The sequence below is a fragment of the Canis lupus genome, chromosome 17, assembly GCF_011100685.1.
Source record: "Canis lupus familiaris isolate Mischka breed German Shepherd chromosome 17, alternate assembly UU_Cfam_GSD_1.0, whole genome shotgun sequence".
NCBI lineage: Eukaryota > Metazoa > Chordata > Mammalia > Carnivora > Canidae > Canis > Canis lupus.
Window position 1 is genome coordinate 24,978,312 of NC_049238.1, and position 21,753 is coordinate 25,000,064.

The 21,753-nt window shown below is 45.0% G+C and overlaps 1 protein-coding gene and 1 long non-coding RNA gene across 4 annotated transcripts in view; one reads left to right on the plus strand and one right to left on the minus strand.

Moving 5' to 3' along the window:
- XDH (xanthine dehydrogenase) overlaps nt 1-11,336 on the minus strand; it is a 60,009-nt gene extending 48,673 nt beyond the window's left edge. Inside the window, exons 1-4 of one of the 3 annotated variants that reach the window (XM_038561203.1) lie at nt 11,169-11,336; nt 4,945-5,002; nt 1,905-2,001; nt 627-735 (exon numbers count right to left, since the gene is read on the minus strand). In XM_038561203.1, coding sequence (XP_038417131.1) covers nt 627-735; nt 1,905-2,001; nt 4,945-5,002; nt 11,169-11,210 — 306 coding nt within the window. In that variant the 5' untranslated portion in view covers nt 11,211-11,336. The remainder of the gene's footprint in view (nt 1-626; nt 736-1,904; nt 2,002-4,944; nt 5,003-11,168) is intronic. The other 2 variants (XM_038561202.1, XM_038561204.1) reach the window with 2 other exon arrangements.
- Nucleotides 8,548-14,202, plus strand: LOC119869680. Its single transcript, XR_005372282.1, has 2 exons — nt 8,548-11,862; nt 13,631-14,202. It is a non-coding gene; the product is annotated as an uncharacterized LOC119869680 (long non-coding RNA).
- Nucleotides 14,203-21,753: the final 7,551 nt, after the last annotated feature.

Genomic DNA, 21,753 nt, shown 5'->3' on the forward strand with positions numbered 1-21,753 from the left:
GAGCATCCTGATCCTCTCCACAAAACCTCCCAGACTACTGTAAACTCCGTTCCTATACCGTCAGAAGAAAAGCTTTGGTCAGACCCTCCCACCCCTCTCTATTCTCTCGTTAAGCCCTCGGGGTTAATGAGGTTAGAGACCTAGCTGCCCTCACCTGTCTCACCTGCAGGTGGCGCCAGAGAAGAGCAATGAAATTACCATTGGAGGGAGCAGGGAGTAGGTGGGCTTTTTAATCCAGAGCACAGAGGATTTGGAATCTTGAATCTGCCACCGCGGAGGTTTCCAAGGCACACACGGGGTGTGTGGGGTGGGGGTGCTGGGTGAGGCGGCCCCTGGCCCCCCCTCCTTCCAGGTCCAGCAGAGGCCGGACTGCCCTGGCCACCAGAGCTGGAGGCCTCCTGGCTCCCCGCAGGATCGTCCCTTGTCTCACCCACCCCGGCCGCAGGAGGGAGCTTCAGGCTTGGGGCCTCGTCTTTCTGCCCCACAGTCCCCAGAGGAGAGGAGGAGGAGGTGAGGGACATGGCTGGGCCACACTGCGTCCTGCCCAGACAGTACACTCACTCTCACAGCCCAAAAAAGTAAATCTGCCGCCCTGGCATGAGCCTCCCTTGCCTCCAATTACCTACCTGCACAGGATGCAGCCTGGATTTGGTGCTTCCTATTCCTTCCACGGTAGTCACAGCAACATGATGCAAAGAGCAGATGGGGGCCAGGCAGGCATTGGCAGAAAAGTGGCTGGAGCCCTAGATTAAGGTCATTCCATTGTCCACTCAGGCCCTCGGAGACTTTGAGATGCTTTGTGTCATTACCCCCTCCATGTTACATTCTGGTCTCTTCCATGGGTGTCCTCCCCTCTCTACCCAGGACTCTGGGCTAGTCACAAAGGAAACTCCCCCACCTCCACCCCACTAGAGGCACAAGCCCCTACAGAGTCTCTGAGCTGGAACACGAGGGCCAAGGTCACCACCAGCCACCTCATACTCAGCCCAATCCTGGAGGCTGAGTCAAGAGGAAATTTCTGGCAGGTTCCAGGCCCAGTTCTTGCTCATCTCTCTGCAGGGCCCTTCCTTAGCCTCTTCAGTTTCAGAACCTCCAGTCACTTTTGTTTCCCTGCTCTCACCTCCTTGCCTTCCATCCTCTGTGGGGGAAAGAGGAGGGAATATGAGACACCAGCCCCCTTAAAAAGAGCTTCCTGATGTCCATTTGTCCATTCGTCATTCATCCATTTATACAAGCAACATCAGTTCCTGAGGGCCAATCATATGCCAGGCACTCTGCTAAGGGCTGAGGAAATAAAGGTAAGATGTTCTTCAATAGCCCATGATCAACCCAGGAAAATGTGTGAAGCAAGGGCGAAAATGCGATTTAAACCGCTTATGGTGTTTCAGGAGGGCTGAGGACTGGTACTATGGGACCAGCACAGATGAGGAGTACCTCACCCATTCTTGAGAGGTCAAGGAAGGCTTCCCGGAGGAGGTGATATTTTGTGCAGTCCTAAAAGGCTATCACAAGTCAGCCAGGTAGAGAAGTCCTAGAAGAAAGGACATTCAAGACTTGGGCAACAGCTTATACGAGACCAGGAAATGAGTAAGCAGAGAGTGTCAGTAGTTCATAATTGTTCCCGCAAGGATGGAGTGCTGAGCCCATGGAGAGAGACAACTGGGAAGGAAAGATGAGCCATACCGTGAAGGGCCCCAAGCACTAAGCACAGAGATCGGACTCCACAGGCAGTGGAGATTGATTGAAGGATTTCATGAGATTGGAAATGAGTCTAGATCTTAGAAAGTTCACAGGTGCATGTACACACACACACACACACACACTCACAACCTGACCCCTGCATCACAACCTGACCCCTGCATCACAGTCCTTGCATGGACAATCAGCCAGTAGGCAAAGGATACACGATCTTGTTCTGGAAACGATCGTACTTGGAAAGCATCACGGTACAAGCCCCACAGCCCCCTTCTCCACAGCCCAGCTTGGTCCCACTCAGCCGCACTGGATGGTCGAGAGTTAAGGAATATGAACTCACAGAAGAGTCTTTGCTGGGCTGCTGGGAAGTATGTGAGCAGAGCTCTAAGTATAGAGACATCTATTTTTTTAAAAGATTTTATTTATTCACAAGAGACATAGGCAGAGGGAGAAGCAGACTCCCTGTGGGGAGCCTGATGTGGGACTCGATCCCAGGACCCCAGGACCATGCCCTGAGCTGAAAGCAGACGCTCAACCACTGAGCCACCCAGGCATCCCTATAGAGCCATCTATGGCCAGTCACAGGCTCAAGCCCCTCAACCTGGGGAGGCAGCAGACCCACATGGCCCCCTCATCCAGAAAGTCTGCACTGTACCCCTGAAGGCAAAGAATGGAACCATCTCCCCTGCACAGTTGCGGAAAGGCATCAGGGTCCCATCAGACAGCACCCAAGTATTCCCCAGGACTGGATCCCTATTGCTCTCCAATTCTGGAGATTTTTCTTAGCATTAAGGTCTTCTTGGCAGGGTCTTATAGGCTCCCCACCCTGTGGTCACACTGGGCAGGTGAATCAGGCATCTCAAAGGCTGAGCATGTGGGGCAGCCCTCACCTCAACCCGGCTGGGTGTGCAATGAAGCCACTTAGGCCAGACAGAGACATTGATCCGTTCTGGGACTACTGAGTCCTGATTTGTCACCTTGGACCTTTTGGATTGATGATGCCAGGAACCAAAATCAGCATTGGACCATGAGCTTCTGAACATCCACCCATAGGATATGTGAACAAAAATTAAAATGAAGATAATCTTGAAGGTCGGGGACAAGTATTGGAGCCATCGCTTACATATACTTGCAGAAACAGTCTGATAACTTTAAGTCTGTGAATGTGCCTATCAGTAATAGGCTTATTCTAGAGAACAGCACTGACGGTGGTCCCTTTCCATGAGATACATGGTCTCCCTTGCTGCCTTTCCCACAGGCTGCAGGCCTCTGAGCCATCTAGCTATCTACCAAAGTTGGAGGTCATTATCGCTGGTCACTTCCCTCATCTGAAAAATGAAATTAAAATTCATCACAAATTCTAGGTAGCCATTAATGGTTTGATTATTCAGTCATTTGAGAAATATTTATGTTTTACCTTTAATATGCTGGAATTAGCCTCTTTAAACAATGACATAGCATCTTATACTTGAAAAATACTTATATCCATGTGCCCATTTGATCTTCACAATAATTTCATGAGCAGGTGTGGCAGGAGCTCCTATTTCCCCTACAGATTAAAACAAAACAAAGCAAACTGAGGCCCAGGGGTTAACATGAGCCTTGCAAGGCAACAGTCACTCAGGTCACCTTGTGTTAGGGCCCAAGCACAGTCATCTGACTCCAGATGTGGGGGCTCCTCTTCACCATGTGGTTGTATCTTTTAAAATACATCTGGGAAGAGCTTTCCATATCCTAAGTTATTCTTCTCGCTCATCCAAATATCTGCAGTTAGCAGCAGTTCAGACAACCTGGAGGCACATGGAGACAAAGGAAAGTAGCCCAAAGTCTAGCAAAAGCTTCTAGCCTGAGGATCTTTTTGGAAGCCAGTGTAGAAGTCAAGACTGGGGCTTTGTTTTGCTTTCCCACAACTCTCAGAAATGAACTCTTGGCACAAACAACAAAAAGCCACTTAATCTTCATTTACATGAAAACTTTCAGTTTCAGATTTCATTTGAAACTTGACCTTTAAACTAGCAATTGCTACAATCACAAACATGTGAGGCTCTCAGGCCTTCAAAACTTCATTAGAAAACGAATGTTGGTGCCAACAATCTCTGAGAATGTGCCTCTTTTCTCAGACCCCTCAGGTAGAGGGGCTGGAAGTGGAGTCCTGTGTATTCTCCTGATCCTACTGAGTGATTCCACTTCTGCAACAGAGCCACCAGGTTCGTGTGTCATGAAACTCCAGACCTGCCCTCTCTAGATAGAAAACCCAAGACAAAATACACCAGAGCCAGATACCATCTGATAAGAGGTGAGTGAACCAAAGGTAAGGCTGTGGATTTCAGGCTTGTTTCTATGGGTACTGATACAATCGTCTGCTGTCCTAAAATATGTCACTTGAATGAGCCACTGGATATCCCTGTCTCTGGGAGTGAGAGGAGTTTGTTGACAGAGGTCAGGATGAGCATCATCCCAACAACCGACCCTGAAGAGTTTCCAGTGTGTGTGGAAGGTTAAGAGCATGGCTCTAGGCTTTAGTCTGGGCTTTGCCAGCATTTGCCGGGAATACATGAGCAAGAAGCAGGTCCCTCCTCATGTGTCAGCTTCACTTCCTCCTCTGTCAAAGGAATTGCTGTGGGGGTCAATAAGATTACCCATGAAAATCACCTTGAACTCCACCTACACATAGTAAATGCTCAGGCGTCCCCAGTCCCTTGTCTCCCAGTGCCTGCCATCTCCACAACGGATGATACCTCTGCACAGTTCCCCCAGCTCAGGCATCCTTTCCCCAACAGCGCTCCTTCCTCTAACATTCCTTCCATCTTCACAGAACTGGAAAGATTCCCCAGGAAGCCCACTGTGGATCATCATAGATCTGCTGAGGAAGGCCCACTCCTCCTGAGGGGAACAGCCACAGAGTTTAGCAGGGCTGATGAAGGCCTTTCACAGCCACTCATTTTACAGGTCCAGGATTAAACCTTGGCGTTACTAGAGTCCTACCCGGAAGAGATCTTAAGAAACATCAAAAATAATCATCTCATTCGATGGTTGATAATTTTATACCTGGAGAGCTCAAATGGCTTCCCAGGGTCACACAGCTGCTGAGTGCCAGAGCTACAACTACAACACAGGTGTCCAGAGCCCTACTGCAAGGCTCTGTCCTCCACACTTCACAGCATCCAACCAGTCACTAGCCAACGACAAAGGGTCTGGAGAATGAATCCCCCCTGACCCTTTCCAAACCCTCATCTAAAGTCAGGATACATTTTCTTCTCAGGTAGGCCAAAAGGGTTGTTTCTGGATCTGCATTTTTCTCCACCACCTATAAGAACAAAAACAAAAGAAAAATATATCATAAGTATGCTTAGCCATTGTCTCATCCCAAAATCTGTGAAGTTAATAGGGATGTGCTCAATAGATCATGAAAATGAAAATGTTATTCTTGATGATTCCATACGAACGAACATCATAACTACAAGCCAAACTGTGAGCACGCTGGTATTTCCCAATCCTAAAATTCTACATGAATGCTTAGCTCTGGATCCATCTCAGAGGGCTCTGGTGTTGCACCTGGCGTGTTGGCTGACCCAGGTTGAGCGCCCTTCAAATCAAACATGTCAGCTCACTTCCAGGTGCTGGATCACACCACAGATAGCTAAACATGGCAGTAGGCAGATCTCTGGCTGTGCCTCCTGCATGTACATTCTCAGTGATTAGAGGGCCAGTCTGTTAGCCTGGGCTTACAGCAGAGGATTATATGTGTTGGGCTATCAGAGCCAACAACATAACACATGCCTCCTCTATGTCAGGCATAGAGGAGAAATCTCAACCCACAAATGGTATATTCAAGAAGATGGAAAGGTTGTTTACAAAGTGAGGTGCCAGTTTCCGATGCAAATAGTCAAAGGAAATCCACGAAAAACTCTTTCGCTACTCAGACTCATCATACATTATCAAGGGTAATAGGGTTAGGGTGACTGGAATGGTTAAGGAGAGAGAATATATTACAAGAGTTTCTTAGGAGCAAACAGCACTATGAGTATTACGTCTTCCTACGGTTGAGGAGAGGTATGTGCCTCACACCTCAAACTTGGTGAGGGGGCTTCCATAGCCCTATAGGTGAAGCTAACATACATCCTCTGTAGGACAGGAGATATGGTGGTCTGGCTAAAGAAAGGCTTACCAGAGAAGCTGAAGAAGAAATGGTACTGTTGGGATTGGTGTGTACTCCCGAAGTCCACACTATGAAGTGTTGGCTCTAGACCTGGTGTAGGCAATGTGAGAGAGCAAACTGGCATGGAGGTGTTTAGATCTCCCCCAGACACGGACTATGGAAAGTTTGGGACCTCCAACAGGGTCTGTGTGGAGTGGACTTCCCAACACTAGAGGGTGAGGAAGAGCAGTCTGCTAGAGAAAAGCATTCCCCCTGTCATGAGACTTGCAATTGAATGTTCCCAGTGGTGGGAAGCCATCTTACACCGGCACTGATTAAATGAGGACTTTCTTGCTAACTCCACCTCTGTATCCTGAATTGAGACTGTGTATGAAAACTTAGATGTGACCACAGGATTTTTTGTTCATTAAAAGCAATCTAGAAAGTCATGAAACCACCAGAATTTGCCCTTTGAAGAAAGTTTACAGGAAAGTAGAAAATCAAATGGAGTTTCCTTTCATGATTACACTCCACAAGTCCAGTTTGTTCCAAGTCCCGGTTACAAAGCTCACACAGGAAGTTACTTCTTTTCTCTTGGAGAAGTCATAAATTGCACAAATAAAGATCCCTATCACTTTGCTTGCAAATGACAGGAAGAGGCTCTTAACTTACTACCTTCCCCCTAAGCTATTGCTTCTTCTTTCTTCCAGCTCAGCTTTCATCACATCAGTCCCTTGCTCTGTGCCTTCGGTGACTTCCCACATATTCCAGGTAGCATCCAAGTTCCTTAGGCTGTCTTCATTTTCAGCCTTTTCTCCTAGATCTCTGCGAACCTGGTCTTCACACTCCAGAGAAAATACAACATGTGCCTCTAACTCTGTGCCTTTGGCCATTCTGTTCCTCTTCCACCTGCATCTTGACTTAGAAGACCCCAAACGCTTCCCTGGCAAAGGTTGTTTTTTTTTTTTTTTTTCTGGCAAAGGTTTTTTATGTCACCCCAGCCAGGAGTGGTCTAACCTTCCTTGCATTCGTAGAGAGAATGGCTGTGCCACTCTCACAGTGCAGCTGCAGGGTTGCCCCGGGCAACTCCATGGTACCCTCTCTGAACAGGACGCCACAATGGATATTCCAAAGGACAGATGCTTTGTGGGTATATGAGCTGAGGAAATACTGGGTTCAGCAGATTGTTCTGATAAAACTTAAAGATCAAAATAAATACTAGCTCTAATAGATTTTAACCCACTAAATAAGATTAAGACTTATGAGTCCAAAGTGATAACTAATAAATAAACAAATTGGAAAGAAAGGAAAGTTCTTCTAGGAATGACAACTAATGAATACAGTTAACCATCTTGCAATCAGTATAATAATTGATCCAGTCAAGAATCATCAATGGGTGCTAAAACTAACAGGTGAAAGCTTAATGATCAAGATACATAGACTCAAAGTATCTTCTCACAGATTATTTATTAACTATAAAAGTTAAAAAAGTAATCTTACAGTGGAGAAAACTGATGGATACCACTTTAACCAAGTGATCCAAGTTCACATTGGGGAAATAATGTGAATAATGGGGAAAATAATTTCCCCTCTAAATAATGGGGAAACTGACATCTTGTGTCTCCCAATATAATGCACGGAGGAACATTTATCACTTCTCTGGCATTCTTGCCCCAAATGCAGACTCTGAATCCAATTATAAGAAAGCATGACACAAACTCAAAATCAGAGATATTCTAAGAAATAATGGCCCATTCTCCTCATAAACATCAATGGCACAAAAGACAAGGAAAGTTAAAGAGCCGTTCCAGCTTTCAGGAAATTTAAGAAATATGGCAATTGACTGTATGACCCTGGGTCCTGTGGACTGGCTTAGGGGAAAAGTTATAAATGATATTATTGGGGAAATTGGAATATGTTGCAGAAGGGCTATAGATTAGATAATAGTATTATATCAACACTGGATTTCCTGACTTTTATAGGGACTGGTTCTATAAGAATACTCTCACTCTTCATTTAAGGGGTAAGAGAGCATGACATTGGAAATTTACCCTCAAATGGTTGGGAAAGAAAATTTTATATTTTATGTATCCATTTCTATTAACTATATACATAAATAAATATAAAAAATTATTTAGGTACTTATATACATCTGTGTATCTACATATATATATCTGTAAACATATCCATATATATCAAATACATGCGTGTATCACATAAACACCTGTGTGTGTGTGTGTGTGTGTGTGTGTGTGTGTGTGTGTACAGGGAGAGAAAATGAGAGATAATGATAAAGCAAATGTGGCAAAATGGCAACAGCTGGTGAATGTGAGTAGTCTTGTGAGTATTTTTTTGTATTCTTCTTGCAACTTTTTTGTACATTTAAAATAATTTCAAAATGCAAAAACGTTTAAAAAATAAATTTCTTCAGTAGAGGATTTCTAAGGGCTTTTAATACTCGTGCCTTCATTCTGTCCTCATTAAATTGGGCACCTGCTATGTGCCTACATTGTGCTAAGTAGTTTAAGAATATCTGAAAAGAGGAGGTGCCTGGGTGGCTCAGTTGGTTAAGACTCATGATTTCAGTTCAGGTCATGATCTCATGGGTCATGGGATGGAGCCCCGTGTCACGTTTCATGCTCCACAGGAAGTCTGCTGGAGATTCTCTCCTCTACCCCTCCCCCCACTTGCAAGTGTGCACATTTTCTCCCTCCTCTCCCTCTCTCTAAAATAAATAAATCTTCTTTAGAAAGAGAGAGAGAGGGGAGTATCTGAAAAGAGCATTTCATGAGATTCGTTTTCTGTGAAATACATTTTGCAATTTATTACTTTGCCTAATTATAATCTATCTCTTTAACTGGTCCATAAGGTCTCGAATGGCAGATGCCTGGCCTCTTCTTTAGAGATCATATTCATCCAATGCATACGACCCCACAGGCACAGGCCTGGGAGGAGCTCATATAGGTGAGTGAGCCCAAGCCACTGTGAGGCTCTCTGTAGCTGCCACCTGCTTCTGTGAGGATCACCCCTGGACGCCTTTAGCTGCACCCTGCACACCAAGTCTGCCAGACTCTTCCAGGTGCTGCGATCTCCACTAAACAGAAAGCGACTGCTGAGAAACTCTAGACTGCTGCCCACCCAAATGACTGTCACTACAATAATACCAAAATCCTGGGCAGCTCTTTCTTTCCCTCCAACTTTGACTCTAAAACAGAAAACATGGAAACGATGATCATCAAGGCCCATCACCACCACAGAAGGCGCCTGAGGTATTTGATCGGTGGCATCTTATACCCTCTCCAGGACCCCAGTTGGTGGAGACAGAGTCCTAGAGTGCCTGAAATTGGAAGAATAATAGGCTTACATTGCAGAATGAGTCACCCACTCCAACAGCTTCTTTGGTAACTTATCCACACAATATCCAGTAACAAAAGATCTACATCTAGTAAGATATTAGAAATAGAAATGGAAACAAACTTACTCACAGCTGCCTTGATCTGGGAATTCCTGCTTGGTCTTGTTTGCAAAGCACAGCTTTTACTTTATCACTCCTTGACTGCCTCTCCACCTTTCTAGTAGTTTCTCAAGAGGCCACAGGTTTATAAATTACAAACATGAGTATGCATCACAGAAATTGACAATAGTAAAAGTTTCCAGAGATAGTAGGGTCTGATATGACGATACCATCTAAAAATTTTAAATTGCTTTCCCTAAAGTGGAACTAAAATTCAGGGAGAAACAGCTTTGCCAAGCCAGATTTACCTTGAAACATTCCCATTCAGGTCCAGTGCATCACAGCATGCCATCCCTAAGAAGAGCAGAACTTTGTCCTGTCACACACGAATTGATGGCATGATAAATAATAGAATCTTAGAGTAAAATGTGGCCTTCGAAGTCATTGCATCCAGCTTCTCACTCAATGTAAAAATTGCTTAAAAAAATTCCACAGAAGATGCTTTGTATGAGTAACACTTCTAGAAAGTCAACTCAACTGTTTCTTGAATCCCTCCAATGTAATCACTGGATGCACAACAAAGTTGTTGGCAAAGTTGGATGCAAAAGTCTCACGACCGTCAGTCAACAGAGAAACTTTGCCTTACCTCTTGGTTTGCTACCAGATGCCAATCCTGAAAAGACGTTGGCATGGAGAAACACACCAAATCTGGAAGAACATGGCTGACCTTATCCTCAGTGCCTCCCAGTGGCACCACTCACACTGAATCCAATGATCTTCAGAGCACTGATGTGCCATGGCTCATGGAATTCCCTTTGCCAGTCACCCAGACACATCCTGACAATTTAAGCCCTGGATGCCCCATGAAACACATTTTAGCCCTTGAAAATTACCTCAAACATTGCCCAATTTCTCAACTCAAAAGTGCCAATAGAGCAAAACAAAACTACCCTTCTTTGGGGGTCCTTTATCATATTCATCGCTCACACTGTTCACATGGCCATTTATAAGGTGCAACTATGGCTATCCTTTTACTGTCCCTCTCATTCCCTACTGGAGAACTGGAGCAGGCAGGAGCACCCCAGCAACGGTGTATGGACGGGGCTGGGGACGATGCAATGTGTTTGCACGTTCCCTCCCTGAACCTGCTGTGAAATTTGCAAAGATTCACACCCTTGCAGTGCCCACAGGACTGGTACCCAAGTCTGAAGTCCCTCTCTGCTCCACCCACCACCCCGCCCCCATTTCCCCTCATACTGATAAAGTTCATCCAAGTAGGCAGTTTTTATCACAGTAAGAAACTTGAAATATTTATATGCAGTACCAAGTGCAGGGAGGGGGAGGAACATGTCCCTTATGGAAAAAATAAATGTGGCTTGCCACAACATGCCAGTAAATGTCCTCACACAAGTTAGCTGTCACATTTACCATGAAGTACCAAAATCAAAGGCTATGTCCATCTTATATTTTCTTGCTGCTAAGAAAACAAGTTCCTGTTCCTTCTCTCAGGAAAGAGGGTGATGAAAGCCTGGATTAAACACACAGAAATAGAGGTGTGGGGGGTGACTTCCGATCTCACGGAGGGACCTATGCCCCATCTCAGCTTTGAGCTAGTGTCTCTGCTGCTGAAGATGGTGTGGACTCGAACCCCTCTGCTAGCCTGCCTCCCCACGCTCCTCTGCCCCCTTTGCGTCTTGACTGTGTTCCAGCTCTAAGCAGGTTTTCTTTCCTCAGTGTTACCCAAAAGGCACCCACACTTTGAAGGGAGAGAGAGAGAGGAGAGGGGAAGGAGTGAGAGAGGATCTGAAAGAGAGAGAATAGAAGGACACACCTCTCTCCCGGGGAGCAGAGAAGCCGGACCAAAGCCCAGCTCTTTCTCACCTTTTTGCCATTCACGAAGAAAACCAATTCGTCAGCTGTCATTGTTGCCGGTCAGGTCCCTGAATCCAGGTGTCTCACTCCCCAAGAGGCACTAACACGTATTGCTGCTCAGCAACTTGAAAAATACACTTCCCAATGAAGTGAAACTTGGCCGGCCAATGGAAAGAGAGCAGCCTAGAGCTTCAGGGCACAGAGAGTTCTTGGCAAAAGCCACCAGTTTACATAATCAAGGAAAATGCAAACAATCATACATAGGAAGGCACACTCCCAACATCTGTCACAAAGAACACAGACGAAAGGCCCAGACAGATACCAGCCAGGGGATGACCTGTGTGGTCTTCAGCACCACCCTCAGGGAACCTGCTTCGTCGCCCCCCTGCCCAAGGCAGAGAAGGAAGAAGGGCTGTGGGCAGAGCCACAGCAAGAGAAATGATTCACACCTTTGCCCTCTCCACTTGTCATTTTGCCATTCAGGTTTACAGCAACCCACCCCTTACACAGATGCCTCATTCACACACAGCTGGGACGAATACAGAGGTCCCCAGCCCTGGAGCCCAGTGACCCAGAACCAAAACCTGGCCATTTGACCTCAGCATTGTTGTTTTCAGGACGCAGTGGGTTTCATCCTGTAAATGGGCGTATGAATGGCCCCAAGAGCAGAAGCTGGACAGACAAACGAATTTCATAGTGTTTTGTAAGTTTGCCAAGAACCAAAATCTTTATTACTATTGCAAATGTATTATTGATGACACAACAAAAATTATCCTGTTAACAAAACAATTTTTGATATTTTTCTTTTGCTTGTTTCTCTCAGGAAAAGGCCCTTGATAAGTTATCAGAGTAACTCATGAGAATATTTCTAATTGTCAAATAAATTAAAACACCCACCCAAACCTTACGGACCCAGGCCAAGTCAACCCGGAGCTGCAAACCTTCCCCCTTCCAGTATCCTTTCCTTCCTGGTATAAACACACATGCACACTGCCCACCTGGGCAGCGCTGTGAGCTTTGTGTGCCCAGCTGTGCCTCCCCACTTGCACATACATGCACACACACACACACACACACACACACACACATTCCCCCTTGTCCTCTTTAGTCTTAGAACAACCCATGCGGCTACTCAGCCAGCCTCTCTGCAGTGGGTCACTTCCCCCAGGCCCCTCACAGTCTACTTGGTGAAAGAAGGAGTCTTAGGCACATGTACTTGGATAGCACCAGCTTAGCGAAACCACAGACTGCCCGGACATTGTCAACACCATGCCCCCCTCCCTCCATACACTTTATTTAAGCAGGAGATGAGATCTCACTTGTAGGATCACCAAGCGTCCCTGTCTGGTCCCAACTCTCCTGGTTGAAGCACGGAAATTGTGACAAATCTCTCAGTCTAGGGCAATAGGGGATGGTTGGTCACCATAAAACAATGGTTCTTAACTGGGGGATTGGGTAGAGTAGATATTCCCATGTCTATAGGTTTCATGGTCATGACTAAGAGCTGCTACTGGCATCTAGTAGATAAGAGGCCAGGGATGCTACTAAACCCCCCACAAAGAACAGGACAGCGCCCCACAACAAAGAATCATCTGGTCTTAAAATGTCAATAGAGCCAAGATTGAGAAACCCCGCTCTAAAAGGAAGAGGGAAGAAGGAGGCAGAGAGAGGAAGGGAGGGGTTGGATCTGGGCAATGTTTCGTAATAGGTCAGTACTCACTCCTCTGTGGTAGAGAGGCTTTTCCTCTATCCACTGATCCACCCAGTTTTGCAAACCCTCTACTGCCACACCCCCTCCCTACCCTCAACTAGACTCTGGCCAAAGTCCCAGGAAACACTCGATGTCCAGGAAAGAGCTTGGGACGTGGGGGGTTAGATAGTCTGGCTTAAATCATAGCTCTGGTACTACTGTGAGACCTTTGACAAAAATCACTCTCTTGGCTTCAATCTTATCTATGAAATGAAGTTGAATGCCTACTTTGTAAGAGTCCTATCTGGTAAGAATGAAAGGAGACATAGTTTAGGCAGCTGAACTTCAGCCTCTTTCTCTTATCTGGAGGTGAAATTCCTCTCTGTTATTGTGAAGCATTAAAAAAAAAGTGAAATATTTAATAAGGGCTTATATATTGTTCAGATTTTATATCTGTGATAACTGTAGTAACCAGTTTATTTCTATAATATTGAGATTTGGCCTAAACATTGACTTTGTATGATTACTCATTATTTGACAAAATATTGGTGAACTTTTCCTTCTCTGTACTTTTTCAAAATGTTACAAATTAGAAGAAAACAGTCTAAAATAAGCATTTTCCCCCAAGCTAAAGACCTCCTGTAGATGCTTTCAATATTGAGATGAATTCACAAATTTGGGTTGAGTTAATGGGATTTCGTGGTTTGGAGATAGGGCAAGTCTAACCTACATTATATTAACTTACCCTGTTTGTCCTAAGCAATGCCTTGGTTTATAATAGGCACTGTATTGGTGTGTGAGGCCTTAAATCCGAAGAAAAGCCAAATAGGCCCGGAGGACTCCTGGACAGAAGCTTCTTCCCTCCTGGAACAATGCTTGCAGAAAATTCCTGGGATAACACTCACAGGAAATTCCTGGAACACTTGCAGGAAATTGCTAGAACTAAGAATGAAAAGATAGCAGAGAACAGAGTCTTTATTTCTGGAACAGTGAACTCCCTTGGGGTCAAGCACTCCCTGGAGGAAAAACAATTCAGGAGAACTTTTGGAATGTTCTCCAGAGGCCTGGTCAGGGCCCGGTGACAGCTGTCGAGCCTTTCCTGCTTTGGAGCTGATGTTTTGGTGAGCAGCACACATCCTGGCAGCTTCTGGTGCGTCCTGGCAGTTCCTGACAGATGCTGCAGAAGACTCCTGCCAGCTCTGAACCGGCTTTGGCTGCAGTGCTCTTGGGGGCTCCTTCCCTTGCTTTACATCTGAATTTGCATTTTTACCTGTACCCCACAGCATTTTCTGTTCATTTTCTTCACTCACAAAAAAGTTTCACTTAAAAAGGAAAAAAATCACTTTTCTTTCAGAATATTCCATGACTCATTTTTTGGTGTTTTTTGTTTTTTGTTTTCTGCTAAGTTTGTTATTGTTTTTTTTTGTTTGTTTGTTTTTTCCCTAGGCTTAGTTTCTCTCCTACAAAGGTCCACGCTGGATAAAAGATTTTGCAGTGTTCTCAGAGCATCACTGCGTGGCACCTCTCTTCCCTTGTTCTCCCAGACATCTAGATTATTAACCAGCCCTAATCATAGTTCTTGACACCTGAGTAGCATAATATGATTTCATTTGATCTTTTAACAGCCCTGCAAGATGGGCAGGGAAGTAATTATTATCTTCCCTTTCTAGACAAAGAAAATGGGGGTCAAAGAGGTTGACTTGCCAAAAGTGTCACAGCCTCCTACCCACTCCCTAGCAGAGAAATCATCTCTTTGATGATTCTTCACTAACTGTGGAGCATAAACCCAGGATTGTCAGCATAGCATTCATGGCCCTTCTCAGTCCAGCTAAAATCCAGTCTTTCTTCCATGCCTGGATGGTGAGCCCTGGACCAAGAGCAGAACTGTGTTTACTGCTTTATCCCTGGTGCCTAGCATAGTGCCAGGTCTGCAAGAAGGATTAATAAATGCTTACTGGATTGAGCCCACAGTGCAAGGAAAGAGTTGAATTTTCAGAAATCTCTAAGCTCCTTTTTCTTGACTCATCAGATTTTTTTCCCTATAGTTAACATGATATTACATTGGTTTCAGGTGTACAATATAGTGATTCAACAACTCCAAATATTACACTGTGCTTTCACAAGTGTTGCTACCATCTGTCACTGTGCAACACTATTACAATATCTTCAGCTGTGTTCCCTGTGCTGTGCCTTCCATCCCTGTTGTGCCCAAGATTGTGAATCCGAGAAACCACCAAGGAGCCGACACCGATGCAAACACACGAGGGTTTATTTACAAACTCGAGCTTGGGTCCAAGAATACCCGACACGGCGGAGCAGGGACTTGGGCCCCGAGGTGGGTTTCAGCTTAGTTTTATGGGCTGGTCTAGGGGACCTCCAGAAGGGGTGGAGCAATTTCTCAAGTTCTGTTTACATTCTGGTATGGGGCTTTCAAGGGCATTGAGCTCTGCTCTCATTCTGATATGGAACTTTCTGCCACTGGCATTGAGCTCTGTTCTCATTCTAATATGGGGCTTCCTGCCACTGGCTTGGGCTCTGTTCTCATTCTAATATGGGGCTTTCTAGGGCGTTAAGCTGTAAGCTGCTTTTTCCCTGTAACTGAAGTAATGTAAATTTCAGCTCTTATTCACAGGGGCCTGGGATGGCTATGCTTGTGCTAACGCTGAACTTAAAGTGGAATGGCCTTAATTTCCTCGTCATCCACAATCCCCCCCCTAACTTACTCATTCCATACTAGAAGCCTGTATCTCCCACTCCCCTTCACTCATCTGCTGTCCCCCTATCACCCTCCCCTCTGGCAACCATCAGTGCTCTGTATCTGTAGATCTGATTCTTGCTTATTAGTTTGTTTTGTCGTTTGTTTGTTTTTTAGATTCCACATGTAAGTGAAATCATATATTTGTACTTCCCAATCTTATTTCACTTAGCATAATAGCTCCTGACTTTTTTTTTTTTTAAGATTTTATTTATAAGAGAGTGAGCAAGCATGAAAGCATGAGTGGGAAAGAAGGGCAGACAGAGAGGGAGTAGTAGACTTCCCGATGAGCAGGGAGCCCAATGAGGGACTCGATCCCAGGACCCTCATATCAAAAACAGAACTTTTTCCCATCATTCCATGTATTATTAGCAACATTTAATTCCTTCATCAGCTCCTTTCCAACTAACCTTCTTTCATTGATATTAGGTAACCAGCATGAGGAACCAGGTTCCTCAGCAACAAGTAATCCTTTATTACTATGGAAGAAATCAACACTTGATATTCTATACACATCTAGGAAGTAGATCCTTCTAGAATTAAGAAGCTGATATTATTGAAAAAGAGACAAAGAATCAAAACTAAAAGCATCTGAATTTCAGCCTGGGTCAGTTACTACATGCATACAAGAGCTCAAGGAATAGAAAGAGCCCAGGAGCAGTTTAAACCCACTTTATCTGTCTGCATCTATTATGCTTTTGACAATGTCTTTTGTACTCAATAAACTCCATAACCCTGGAGACCTTTGTGATGATGACAATGTGTGCCCCTCAGAACACAAAGTAAGTTCTCTCTTTCTAATTCAAGGTGCTCCAGCACAATTCAGGAAAGAGAGTCCTTACTTCTGGCTCATGCAAAGGGTCAACTCACATTTACTCTGTAGACAGTAGGCCTAACAAGTAGTCACTGAGGAAGATTATTTCCCAATTTGTTTGCACCCTCTATGCCTCTCACCTGACTTTTTTTCATATTATCATCTGAAATACTATCTAACGTAGTCACTTAACATGTTTATTACTGCACCCATTCTCTCCGTACCCAACAGAATGTAAGTATGGCACACATGTCTACCATTTCACAAAATATTCATATCCTCCTTCTCTAATGAAGAGTTTCTGCTGGGAGGTCACTGCTCAGCCAAGAGCACCATTTCCTATCCTCTTAGAGGTGAGAAAGCCCTATGACTGAGTTCTGATAATATAATGTAGGTGAATGTGATGTTCACAATATCCAGGCTCCCATTCTCTCTGTCCCACTGTCTGATCATTAATGTCAATGCCCAGGGTGACCTTGGAAGCCACACATTGAAGATGGCACAGCCTTCCGTCAGCCCAAGTACTTAAAAAAACACAATGATCTGAGTGCTCCCTTCTCCCTCCCTCATAGCTGTTGGGAAGGAAGATTTTTTCCCTCTGTCCTTCAAAGTGCTTCTAGATGGTCCAAGAATTAAATTGACAAGAGACAGATAAATAGGAGAAAAAGACAAACAAAAAAAATCCCAATGTCTCTTTGCCTCCGGGTACGTACAGGGAGGGTACCTATCACGAGGATGAATTATTTTCTGCTTTCTGGAGACAAAGGATGGGATCAAGGGTGCAGTCAGGTTCTTCTTGAACTGGTTGTTTCTTAAATAACTTCAATTTAAAATAATCAGTATGCCGAAGTGGTTCATTTTAGGGCAGACTGCCCTTGGCCACCACATTGTCTATGTGACCTTACAAGAACAAGAAATAAATCTGTATTGTGCTTACCCACTGCGATTTCTGGGTTCGTCTGTTACAGCACCCGTTATTACATGCGCTAATACAGTAAGTTCCCCAAGGGCGAGATGTCTATCTGGTTTTTTTGTTTGTTTGTTTGTTTTAGATTTTATTTATTTATTCATGAGAATATACAGAGAGGAGAGAGAGGCAGAGACACAGGCAGAGAGAGAAGCAGGCTCCATGCAGGGAACCTGATGTGGGACTCAATCCTGGGTCTCCAGGATCATGCTCTGGGCTGAAGGCAGCGCTAAACCACTGAGCCACCCAGGCTGCCCGCCTATCTGTTTTTTTCAGTGCAAAATATTACATGGACATGATAGACACAATATTTACTAAAAAAAAAAATGTTGAATAATGAATGAAGAACAAACGCATAAATGTCAGCAATGCCAGAACCTAGTTTTAATTAAAGGCAAGAAAGCATGGCTTAAATATCTGATTTGGTCCGCTTGCAAAGCTGCATGTGCAAATGATGCCACCGAGAACTATGGGTTCCTGAATAGAACTGTCATCCCCGAGTCCTGTTTAAGTGGACTTAAGTGTCCTCATCCTCAGAACCTGTTTTAAAGATGAGCTTCAGAGCAACTTCTACACTGGGCAATAGTCACATATCCATTCATTTGTCACTTTTAAAAGGACTCTGCCATCTACTAGGCACTGTACTGAGCATTGATACTAACTACAGGGCCAGAGAGGCCTTAAAGGTACTTCATTGTATCTTCTAGAGAATCCAGGATTCCTGAGCCAGGGTTGCAATCCCAGAACTCACCCTCCCTCCTAAATATCAGCACTCCCCAGAGCAGAGATGCAGAATTCGGACTTATATATTGATATTTTCAAAGTTGTTATCATTGAAAACTTGAGAGCTTCCTTCAGCCCTCCCAGGGCCCTCACAGTTGTCTCTGGGAAGTCATCTCAGGGTGCAGGCTCTACGGGGGAGATCACCTGCTGTTCCCATTCTAAATTTGTTCTTGAACCAGAATGCTCTGCAGGAACATAGTGTTGCTAATCCTGTTATTTGCTTTTTTCTTTTAAAAAGGAAGGAATTCCTTCTCTTCTGGGGGAAAAATAAAAGATCCCATTAAACCGCTGTTAATACCCTGAAGCATACAACCCCAAAATGAAACATAGTCTCCAGAGTATTCAGGGCCAGAAGGCAAGCTAGCCACCTCAGACTTGTTCTCTAGAAGTTCAGGTTCCTGATGCTCAGGGAGAGGATGTGGAAACCCGAATGGCCTTCCACATAGAGGCATCCATCCCTCACTTTGGTCTGGTCCCTGCCTGGACAAGGCTGTCCGCTGCTGATGGCACCTACCTTTCTTGCATCGTAATTCTGGAAGTGGCCTACCCTTCTCTCCAGAGCCACGAAGACCAGTTGATCTGAGGTTTAATATTTGAGATCTTAGCCATCCACGAGTAATGCCCAAGTTTCAAGACCTAACATTTGCCATTTTTCTGAAGCCATGGGTTCAGATCTCATGAGCTCACGGCACCCCCGAGCGCTTCTCACTTAGTGATCTCAGGGGCTGCTTATACTGTTAGCTTTGCTTTTGTGTATTTTACAGCAATGGGGAAAATTAAAACATCACATCTCCTTACTGATTTAACAACTCAAAGATCATTTAGGAGAATATATGGCTCTTGCTATAAATGCTGCCATCGGAGGCCTCCAGTTCTGAGGCTATTCCACTGGCCAAGGCTAAATCATTTCCACAGTGAGAGACATTTTGAAGGGGGCAAAAGATTTATGAGGACGCAAATATGTGTCAGATCCTGGGCTATCATTCTATATGGATCTCATTTACTTTCTACAATACCCCCATGGCATAGATATAATTTCTTGTTTTCTATATGAGGAAGCTTTCTGGGCTCAGAGGGGTTAAGTAACTCACATGTCTGGTAAGGGGGAACCAGGATTTGAACCAAGTTCCTCTGAGTCTACAATCTTCTGATGGCAATAGAGAGCAGAGCCTAGGCTTTCCTAGCTTGACACCTCCCCCAAAATGATTCTTTTACCCTTTACAGGGTTTGGAGGTGGGGGAGAAACTGCTTCCTTAATAAAGTACTCACTTCACACTGAGGAAGAACCAGCAGTGAGCAATAATCTTAAAAGAATTAGGTCAGCAGAGGATAAAGCAGCAGGAGTCCGGCATCCCTGGGGCTGAGGGAAGTGGCCTTTCTACTGAAAAAACACACAGAGATGCTTTAGAGCTGTTTTTGCTCTTACAGTCCATATAAAGTGCTCCAAGGACCAAGAACAGCCAGTAAACAGAAATCAGGCATCTGACTACAACAGCACTGGGACATTCTGGATTCCCAAATAAAATGTAGTCGGCAACAAGTATAGGGAGAGAGAAGAACAAGAGTGTGGTAAGTGAATCTGATCTCAGCTGTCATCCATCTAACACTTTGACCCAGAAAAGGGCCCAGGTCCCAGCCCCATCTGCCAGGAGGAGCAAGATGAGATGGAACCCGTGCACTTCTGCCACCGGTCCCCACAGACTCCCAGGCCCGGGGTGTGCAGAGACAGGTGAAGGCAGGAACGCTGGTGCAGGCTGCACCCCAGCAGGTGGGTTTGGCTCCTTTTCTCTCTGGAGAACCAGAGGGATTGCTAGACTTAAGAACCTATGGGCCTGACGGGTCTTATATAGGGACTAAAATGTTTCCCTCCGTGTTCCAGGAAGTTACTGAGTCTATCATCATAGACTCAAGACATAAGTGGATGAGGAGGAGGACAGAGGACCCAAAAGGAGGGAGAGTAGGAGAGGATTACAAGGATGGGGGGCAGACAATCGTAAGCATGATTGCCTTGGGGACACTCCATGGCCTCTTGGAAGATGTCCAATCCCTGTGATTCTTGGCTGCCTCCTCTTACCAGTCGAGTGGCCAGAGAAGAATAGGTCACAGTCCTTAGAGACCTGGAATGAACAATTGTTGGGACTCAATCACTCAGTGTTTTCCCTATACTAAATGTTCTCTAGTCTTCACTTCTATCTTCTCATCACCATTATTCTGAAAATCTCATGTGGAAGTAAGAACTGGCATGACAAGAATCTCGTGAATTCTACAGCCCCAACAGCCCCATCGATGATGCCAGTGAAGCAGCAGCTTCAGGAAATTCATGAAATACCTTGCTGGGAGCTAAATATGAGTGCTTTCCTGCTGGGTCTATGAGCAGAGCTTGGGAACTTGTCCTCCCACCACTACACACACACACAAACACACAAATATACATAAATATATAAAATGTATGAATATAAAAATCTATGTATATATAAATATAAAATTATATATACACATACATATTAAAATCTTTTTCCTAGACAAAATTTTGCAAGCCTCCTCATGCCTTTGTTATGAACAGACAGAAGTCCCACTCCACTGGTCTAGAGATTTTTGGCAACCAAGCATTGAATTGAGATGAGGCCACAGAAAGTCCAGTGGGAGACAAGAGGCTCAGGTGACAGCCTCAGGATCTTCTCCTCTCTCTGACATTTTTTCACAAGACCCTTCCCATCTGTAAAATTCCACAGACCCTCCCAGTTCTGAGAATGCTTGGGATAATGATGCTGGGGCTTTTTTTGTGGCTGGGGGGGAGGACCTTGTTTCCAAAGACAAAGCTTGCCCAAGTGTGCCATGACTCTTTTTATTCCAGTCCTCTGAGCCTCGCCCATCTCTGAGCAAGTTGTCCCTTGCTGCAAGACACTCCTATTTCTTGCCTAAGATCAGTGCAGTCCAGGAAAAGAAATCATTATCAGGTGATGGAAGCACTCTCATTTGTTATGCTTTTTATTTGCATACATAACTGTTCAGGCCAGTATTTCCCACAGTGGATGATCCTTGCATTGTCATCCTCTCTTTAGCATTTCACATTGTGAAATGTTCACAATTTTTTTGTAGCATTACAAAATATGTTGTCAGCCTGAGACTCTCTTAAAAGATCTATTGGTGGATGGAGATACCAGGAAGTTTCTTGTGGCAAGGTCTGGTGCTCCCACAAACCCTACCTGGTACCTGATGGCAGGACTCACTGAGGATAGAAGATGGCTCATCTTGGCCCCACCTCGAGGTCAGGTGAGAGATGGCCCTGTCCTATAGCTGCCCCTCAGAGAGCTCTGCTCTGGCCTCCTGGTGCTTCTATTTCTCCACACTGGGTGAGAAGTCCTTTGGGCCTAAGGAAAGTAAGCACTCATAGCCTGCATCACTCCCCTCTACAGCATGCCCCAAATACCCAGGTTCCTGTCCAACTGGCTCCCAATTCACATTCAAGACTCAGCCTCACCATTTCCCTTGGCCTAGCCCTCCAAAGGAAAGCCATGCTCCTGGTAGACTTGCCCCTTGGATCCTAGGATGTGCCACCAAGACTCACCTAGGCCCAGCTTACCT